Source organism: Oreochromis aureus, linkage group 3 (assembly GCF_013358895.1).
Source record: "Oreochromis aureus strain Israel breed Guangdong linkage group 3, ZZ_aureus, whole genome shotgun sequence".
Lineage (NCBI taxonomy): Eukaryota > Metazoa > Chordata > Actinopteri > Cichliformes > Cichlidae > Oreochromis > Oreochromis aureus.
In genome coordinates, this window is record NC_052944.1 from 77,398,179 (window position 1) to 77,407,955 (window position 9,777).

Consider the following 9,777-nt stretch of genomic DNA (forward strand, 5'->3'; position numbering starts at 1 on the left):
TCTGCCAAACAAAGCTGTATGAAACGTTTCCAGCGGTTAGTACCATGGTTGCTAGGCAACCTAGGCAGCGCGACGGAAACCATCATATTTCACAAGGCTGGCACTTCCGGTCTTTGGGGTCTTTGGGTACGCGGCCCTTGTGGATTGTTAAGGCTGCGTACTTTAAGGCTGCAGAACCTGAATAGTTGGGTTGCGGTCACGTGGTTCTGATGACGTGCGGAGGCAGCGCGATTTTTGAGTGGAGGGCGGAAGTAAACATGGAGGACACTGTGGAGAGTCAGGAGAGCAGCTATTGTGCAACTTTAGACCCCGTTTCTCGGGAGAGATATAAACAGATAGTTAAAAAATATATCGGACGTGATCCGTATTCTTTGAAAATGTCCGAATACACCACAGAAGTAAAGGATTTGCCTACTATCGAGGCTGTGGATATCACCAACTACTTGGTCCTCCAGACTTCTTACTACACTAGGCAGCAAATGAAAGCTTTCAAGAGTCTGGAGGCGTACAATTTTTTTGTCAGCGGGTGGGTCCACAACCTTGGAACAAAACGTCTCCGTGATGGATACAGTTTGGTGTTTGCAAGGGTGAGTGTTTGTTCTTATATTGCTTTATCTTAAACACGCTAACAGTTAGCGGTAGCGGCTTTAACGTCAACAACCATAATCATTACAGATAATGGCATCTTTTTCTCTTTGACATGATTCTTGTTTGTTTTACATCTCAGCACAATATCTTACCTGGATAAGTGAATGTCTCATTCACACTGAAGTCTTCTGGTTGTGGATTCTCAGCTGGAAGCTGCAGTTCGGGGTTCTCCACTGTCACTAGGCTCAAATCCGGGCTCTCAGCCGTCTGTTGCATATCCAAAATCGCCTCTGCACATCGATGCTGTTCTGCCTTAAGCTTCATTCTTTTCTCTCGTTTGAGAACTGATTCCGATCTGGGTTTTCGTTCGTAGCCGAGATTGACCGTCGGAGCCCAGTCCTCCGACTCTTCGTCATCCAAAGCACTTGGGCAGCCTATAGTCCCAATCAAGTCAATATTAGACTACTAACTTAAAAGCACTAAGTAAACGAGAATTTAACGACAACCTAATGCTAATAAGTTCGTTTGCAAACATAACATTACCTCTGACGAAGTGGTCGCTGCAGACACGGGCATTGGCAGACTCTGCTCCTCCCGACTGTAAACGTAAATTTAAAATCCATTTTTTCCTACGTTTTTCGGTTAGAATTTTCCATTTTTCTCCTCTTCGTTGGGCTATTTTTGGTACCCTAAAATACCGTTTATCGGTTTCTCTGGTCGACCTACTGGAGCATCCGTAAACACAACAGGACATAGGCATTTTGCGTACTGTCTGTCTGTGATTTTGCGCTTATCTTTTTCACTTCCGACCGCCAGTCAAATTTCGCGCTTTACGTCGACGTCACGTCTACGTCAAATGAAACCTAGCTATTGGGATACAGCCTAAGGCTGTTCCAATTCTCAGCACCGCTCCTCTCTTTCCCTGAGCTAATCTCCTTCCCACGATGACGTTTCCATCGAGGCCAAGGAAAAGAGTTTAGGAAAAGATAGGCGCTAATTTCGAAATTACACCCCACGTGGTTACGTTATGCAGCTGAGTCACGTGACGGCTCAGTAACAAATCGCCACAGAGCCAGGAAAAGGGGGCGGGGAAAGTGTGTGTGCAGGAGAGGAGTCGAGCAGAGAGAGCTGCTTTTTCATGAAACGGGAGTAAAGTAGTGAACTTACAGGAACATATACCACTACCAGCGTTTGGATCGATATCTGCATCGATCCGCACACCCTTGTCTCCTGGATCCTAGCTGAGATCAGCGGAACCACGTGGGTCTCTGCTCCCTGATCTGTTTCTTAAGACTTTCAGCTTCATCACGGAGTGTCTCTCGGTTTGTGGGCTCAACTAAAGGTAAGCACCGAGCTAACTTTAATGTGGGTTCAGTTTATGTTGAGTTTATCTCTTTTGGGAATAATAGATTGCTTGGTATAGATTGGAGTTAGACAGACTGTAGAGTTTGTGATTGTCTGCAACAATATAATACGGCGGTTGCTAGGGGGAAAGAATACATACAGAAAAATAGTCTTTGAATATGAACAAAGGGTGCAGGGCAGGAGAACAGCCAACCCCCAGGACAGGAAGCCACAGGTACAAGCGTGGGGGAGGGCAATCAGCCTTTAGAATAGGACTTCATAGGATGATCTCCAGATGCATCTGTATTTTATTTACTTCCAGCGCAAATACAGGAAGTAAAAGTCTCCAAAGGTCGCTGCCATGAAAAATCAGTGAAATCGGCGAAATGTGTTCACAGCTTATTGTGAACAGGTTGACATAGTGAGAGACTGTTTGCAGAAAAACACCAACTAATTATTAGCTGAGCATGCTGGGAGAAGCTGAGCGCTGGCTTGCTTGTTCAATTATTTCCATCTTGCTTTGACTGCAGCCAGAGCTGGACTGGCCATCGGGCATACCGGGCATTTGCCCGGTGGGCCGCTGGCGATTTTTTGTTTTTATGGGCCGATGGATTTTTTTTTTTTTTTTTAGGAAGGGTATATATAATGAAAGGTGTTGGATTGGCCAATTGGTCATGATCGACTCTGGGCTGGACCAATTACAGCCGAGGAGGCCGGATGCACCCGCCCCCTTGTTTAGCAATCTTATAGACGAACTAAAGAAAATGGAGAACAAAAAAAGGAAAGGAGGTGTTTATGAAAATATCACTAAATCTGTCATTTATTAATTTTAATATTAATTAATGATCATGTCTCACCTCTAGTGTTCTTGGTCTTAATTTATGGTTTTTCCTATCCGGTTGTTCAGTCTGACGTCACTGGCCGTGTCTGGGGCTAAACTCCGCTGCAGGTCCATATATCAAACGATCACTGTGGCATTACTGAGAGTTGAAAAACTGTCTAAAGTCTTTCATCTTTAATAAAATGATCAGTGTTCTGCTCTACCAGGTGTAACAATTCAGTTTAACATCCAGGCATCCATGAAAATGGAATTTATGACATTTAACGGCGTTAGAAGTTAGCAGGAAGTTAGCTCGCTAGCTTCTATCTAAATACAATATAGCATGTCCTGACTGCGGGGTTTTGGAAAAAAATTCAAACGTACAGCTCTGCTATAACTTCGAACATAAATGAAGACAGAAAACTAAACAGCAGTGACGTTTGTAGGGTTACTGAAGTTTGGCTAGCTGGTATATAATGATGTGCTACGTGACCGCTAGCGACACAGCTATGTTAGCATAACATAAACAAGCTAACTTTTTTTCCCACTCGATAAAAGTTAACGTGAGGGTTCTCGGTGGTCAGGAACAAATGTAATCGCATAGCGGATGCTGTAAAAGGACTAAACTTCAGCCAGGAGAACAAGTGAGATAATCCATCCACAATACGAGGTTAGTCATTCATATACTGCTGCATGGGCTGTGCTGTAGTTACATCGTAAGGTTTTAAAAACTGAGCTTAAATAAATGATTAGCAGTAATAAAAGCCGAGGGAGGTCAACAGTGATCACTGACTGTTTTAGGAGCTTTTTGAGATTAAATAGAAGAAAATACAAAACATTAAACATGTTAACAACACAAAAGCCATATTAAACGCAGACTACTTTAGGCCCGGAAGTAGGATTCGTCACGTCATCACTGAACAACCGGATAGCGATTGACAGATCACGTGACTTTCGCGCATTGCATGCCGGGAACTCGAGGCAAAACAATCCAAGTACCGCATCAAATGCAAGCATTTGCAGCACCGCAAAACGTTCATTCTCCGGTTCCAATACCTTCTTGGTTTTTCTTTGCCGCACAAAAAAGGAATGTACAAAACTAAGGAGAACAATGCCGGACCGTACAAAGACAGACTCGACGAAAAGGCAAAGAAAAGATACGAGGAAAAAATCAAAGGAGTGAAAGGGTCAGACCCTTACGAGCACACAGAGTGGACAAAAGACGTTAGCCTGCTGCCCAACTTTCACCACGCTCAGATTTATAATTATACGGTTCTTGGAGTGAGTGCAAACACTCATGAAGTTTAGTAACTTCAGGTCACTGCAACAAGCCCAGGTACAGTTTACCGACGGATGGGTACAGGACCTTGAAATGCACCGTGTAGAACGAAAGACCATCGTAGAACAAAGGTAAGTTTACCAGTCTCACAAATCGTCGTCATAAATACACATTCGTTAACCGTTTATTAATATAACCTTTGAGCTCAACGGTAATTAATTAGTAGTGGAAACAATTTCTGGTACGCATTACAGAAATGTAGCAGTGACAATAATATTGTATGTTGTAATCGCACTGGACAATTAGTGATACAAAACAACTGTTTTATCCTGTGAATAAAAGTATATGTTTTTGTCAGTGTACCGTGGTAATAACAGAAGCGAAACGCAATATTGTGTCAGGACAATTCACTATTTATGCACAATAAATAAAGAAGCATAGCGCGACAGTTTCTGTTCAGCGACAGACTTGATTGTAACCTATATCACCAATTATGTTAAGAAAAATGACATATTAACTACTACAAAACACTGACCTTTGTGGGAATGCTTGGAGCAGACTAACATGTGAGCAGGAGTGTTCTGAGACGTTATATTTGGTATATCCAGACCATCCGTCGGCTCTTACTTCAGAAACATGGCTTAAAAAATTTTTCTTCAATGACGTAATCCGATAAAAAAAAAACGATCTCTTTACCCGTCGGCTTCCCGTGGCTGTCAGGCGACCGGCTTTTGCAGTTAATAATACAACAGCTTCTTGCCATTTTTGGGGTCTCTTTTTATCGCTGTGTAACTGAGTTCAATTGAAAGCCTGCGTGCGCTAGTACCTCTTGCCTCAAGTTCCCAGAATCCTTTGCGGTTTTACCCCTGAATGACGTCACATTTTCAATCTCTATCCTGGTGGGCCGGTCTCTAGTCAAAATGCCCGGGCCGATTTTTTGTCCCAGTCCAGCCCTGACTGCAGCTGTAACCTGACGTATTCCAGCATGATTTGTAAAAAGAGTTTTGATAAACACAAAGCTGGACAGCAGTGCTGTCATGTATGTATACATGTACATGTACCTGTGGCTGCATAGATATATGAAGCCACAGGTACATGTGTGTGTGTGTATATATATATATATATATATATATATATATATATATATATATATATATATATATATATATATATATATATATATATATATATATATATATATATATATATATATATATATATATATATATATATATATATATATATATATATATATATATATATATATATATATATATATATATATACACATACATATATATATATATATATATATATATATATATATATATATATATATATATATATATATATATATATACATACATATATATATATATATATATATATATATATATATATATATATATATATATATATATATATATATATATATATATATATATATGTATGTATGTGTATATATATATATATATATATATATATATATATATATATATATATATATATATATATGTATATATATGTGTGTACTATATATGTATATATATATATATATATATATATATGTGTGTGTGTGTGTGTGTGTGTGTGTGTCCCAGCTGAGTAACAGTAGGAGAAGAGTCTGGAGGTGCAACAGAGGAACAATTTCAGCCATTTGGACTCAGCTCAGCCACTACAGAGGAAACAATGACTTCAACACAAAACGTGAGAGAAATATCACGGTTACAATGTTATTGAAACTGTGTGCACACATTGAAACAACAATACCATGAGTTTAACCTTTAATTTCGTAAAAGATTTTCTTCATTGATCAATATTTCTTCAATAATGGCATTTTAATTATACCTCTCATTGTGTCACATCATTGCAATGTGATACTATCACCACAAGGTGGTGGTAACACACCAACAATGTTTTTGTTGACATGTTGAATTCCACCAATGGAGGGAGTTTCAGTTTGTTCCACGACTGCATTTCACTCATTGCCTCTGTTTGTATCTCTGTCACTGCAGGACCAACATGGTGCGAGAAGTCAGCGCTCTCAGGAGGCCGACAAACCTCACAGAAAAAAGGGAGAGAAAATGTACAGCTGTGATGAGTGTGGGAAGGATTTCACCCAGGCTGGACACTTAAAAACTCACCAACTTATCCACAGTGGAGTTAAACCTTACAGCTGTGATGAGTGTGGAAAGTCTTTTACCGAGGCTGGAAGCTTAAAAAAACACAAACGCATCCACAGTGGAGTTAAACCTTATAGCTGTGACCTGTGTGGAAAGTCTTTTACCGAGGCTGGAGGCTTAAAAAAACACCAACTCATCCACAGTGGAGTTAAACCGTACAGCTGTGATGAGTGTGGGAAATCTTTTACCCGGGCTGGAGACTTAAAAAAACACCAACTCATCCACAGTGGATTTAAACCTTACAGCTGTGAGTTGTGTGGAAAGTCTTTTACCCTGGCTGGAAGCTTAAAAACTCACCAACTCTTTCACAGTGGAGTTAAACCGTACAGCTGTGATGAGTGTGGAAAGTCTTTTACCCTGGCTGGAAGCTTAAAAAATCACCAACTCATCCACAGTGGCGTTAAACCTTACAGCTGTGACTTGTGTGGAAAGTCTTTTACCGAGGCTGGAAGCTTGAAAAAACACCAACTCATCCATAGTGGAGTTAAACCTTACAGCTGTGACTTGTGTGGAAAGTCTTTTACAGAGGCTGGAAGCTTAAAAAAACACCAACTCATCCACAGTGGAGTTAAACCTTACAGCTGTGACTTGTGTGGAAAGTCTTTTACCGGGGGTGGAAACTTAAAAACACACCAACTCATCCACAGTGGAGTTAAACCTTATATCTGTGAGTTGTGTGGAAAGTCTTTTACCCAGGCTGGAAACTTAAAAACACACCAACTCATCCACAGTGGAGTTAAAGCGTACAGGTGTGACTTGTGTGGAAAGTCTTTTACCAAGGCTGGAAACTTAAAAACACACCAACTCATCCACAGTGGATTTAAAGCACACAGCTGTGAGTTGTGTGGAAAGTCTTTTACCCAGGCTGAGAGCTTAAAAACACACCAACTCATCCACAGTGGATTTAAAGCATTCAGCTGCAACTTGTGTGGAAAGTCTTTTACCCAACGTCAAGGCTTAAAATCACACCATATCATCCACAGTGGAGTTAAAGCACACAGCTGTGAGTTGTGTGGTAAAGCTTTTACTCAAAATAGCGACTTACAGAAGCATCTAGTTACCCACTCTGGAATTAAGGCGTACAGCTGCGACTTTTGTGGAAAAAGTTTTAGCGACAAACAGTACCGAAATATTCACCTGCGGATTCACACTGGAAATGATGTTTACTGTTGTGATCAGTGTGGGAAACTGTTTACAACAGATGCACAGTTAAAAATACACATGTTTAGCCACACTGAGGAGAAACCTTATAAATGTGACCTGTGTGAGAAGACTTTTAAATCTCCAAATCAGCTGAAAACACACCAACAGATCCACACCAGAAAGTAACTCTACAGGTGCAGTTACTGGGAGGTATGTATTTATTTTTATCTTGTAATTTTAACCTGATTGTTTGGAAAAAGTCTGATCAGTAAACTTATGGAATTATACTGAATGAACTGTTTGGAAAAATGAAGAAGTAACCTGAGTGTTATAATGTAAACAGTAAAATGTAATTGGACGTTGGCAGAGATGCTCTTTATTTCAGGCGACGTTCAGGATAAAAATGTTGAAGGAATTCCCTGACTTACACGGTCTTTGTTTTGAAGTGGAGCAAAGCACATGGATCCAGTTCTTAACCCTGTCGTCACTGTGGTTGTGGGAAAGAGTTTCTCTGTGACCTTTGTGGAAAAACCTCCAATCACGAACGGGACCTGAAACCTCATCAACGCAGACACACTGGAGACAAAATGAACTACTGCAAAGAGTGTGGGACAGGCTTCCACACACCAAGTACTATAAGAATACATAACCTCTTCCACAGTGTGGTCAAAAAGCACATCTGTGACCAGTGTGGGTCATCCTTCAACACTGGACATGAGCGTAAAGAAAAAGCATAACGGAATCAATACAGAATAGACACCATACAAGTGCAGACACTGTGACAAAAGCTTCTCACAATCAGGTCATCGTAACAAACATGAACGTACACACATAGAAGTGAACTTCAGCTGTGACCAGTGTGACAAGAGCTTCAGGATTCTCAGGTCATAGTCCGAACACAAACGATTCCACACTGTACATAAACTGCTTCACTGTTACCAATGTGCAAAAACATTCACTTCATTATCTGCTCTTTGCAAACATCAGCCTGATCATGCAGGACTGAAATCACTGGATCACAATAAATCTGAAGAGAGAGAGGAAGATCCTCTTCTGGTTTCATAGTCAGACTTAAAAACCTTGAGATCAGGCTCCACAGAGTTCAGATGGAATCTCCTGTAAAGAGTGTCAGCTGATGTCACACTTGGATCTGATGAGGTAGCTCTGATTTCTGGACCTGCAGTGAATAATCCTGAATGTTACATTTAGGAAGCTGCATGCATAGATATGCACATCAAGTTTATGTTATCCCTGTTACATTTTAGTCTTTGTTTCCTTAGGACACAGTAGTGTTTAGTAGTTGTACTTGTTACTGTATTATTAAAGTTATAGGAATGTCTTTTTTTTACCAAACTAATAATGTATCAAAATTGCAGATATGGATATATATTTCAATTTCTTTCATTTGAACTTTCTTAGTGTTTCCAAAATTAACTTCTTTTTTCTAATGTATTCATTTAATGTGTTACCTCAGTTAAATTTCAATTCTTCATTCATATTTAATCTTTTGCTGTTGTAAAATCTTCTCTTAAATCCTTTTCTCTCAAAACTGCAAATATTTTCACAGCAGTTGCTCTTAAAACCTCCAAAATGAACAAAATCTGTTCACTAGCTTTGAAAAAACACCTTCTGTGACTTTATGTCCAGAAAAAAGAAACTCAAGCTAACTGGTTTTGGGCTGTACTTCCATATAATGCCAGTTTGTACCAGAAGATGAAGCAGTGAGTCAGTGTAACCTTTATTCAGTCAGGCAAAGAACACAATCTTATTCACAGTGGCAGCAAAGAAATGTTGAAAGTTACAAACAGCAGCACACATCAGGACCATTTTAAAGATAGCAGGTGACTACTTTTACTTAATTCAAATTCTGTTAAACCTCTATTTTTTGTTCCTCCTATCACTTTAGTGTATTTAGTCCTTGAAGTCCATATGTTGTTTTTTTTTAATGAATTTTGATCCACATGTTCTGCAGCTGTTTTCTTGTTGATTTGAAGTTTGTATTATGAAATCCTGATAATGTTAAAGTGTTAGTTATATTTGATGAAGTCTGTGTAGAGTTTATCTTATTAAATATTTTGGTGTGAAAAATAAAGAAATGGTCTCAGAACAAGTAGTTTGAGCCATGATTTCAGATTCAAACGAATTTAACTGTTTTCAGTGGTACATGTGGAGGTTTATCAGAGGAGGCGACTTGGCTGTTCTCCACTCACACTGAACAAGGATCCTGCAGCTCATTAAAAACTCTAAAATGATCTTCAAGGATAATATGTTTGATTTTCTTAAAAACGTGCTGTTGTTAAATCTCTTTTGAGATTAAATCTCTTAATTAGATTTAAAAACAAATAAGTAGTGGCTTCAGAATCGCCACCAAAAACCATCACTTGTGTTTTCTGCTTATTAACCCTTTAAGACCTACCATA

The 9,777-nt window shown here is 39.4% G+C and overlaps 1 protein-coding gene and 1 long non-coding RNA gene across 2 annotated transcripts; both read left to right on the plus strand.

Moving 5' to 3' along the window:
* Positions 1–1,868: 1,868 nt before the first annotated feature.
* On the plus strand, positions 1,869–6,106 carry LOC120438294. Its single transcript, XR_005611782.1, has 3 exons — positions 1,869–1,930; positions 5,633–5,738; positions 6,047–6,106. It is a non-coding gene; the product is annotated as an uncharacterized LOC120438294 (long non-coding RNA).
* A 6-nt stretch (positions 6,107–6,112) lies between these two features.
* Positions 6,113–7,507, plus strand: LOC120438242 (zinc finger protein 665-like; the record flags this gene model as incomplete). The annotated part of the gene is made up of 1 exon (XM_039608684.1): positions 6,113–7,507. A coding segment is annotated over one exon (1,395 nt), but the record flags the coding sequence as incomplete, so codon positions are not given.
* Positions 7,508–9,777: the final 2,270 nt, after the last annotated feature.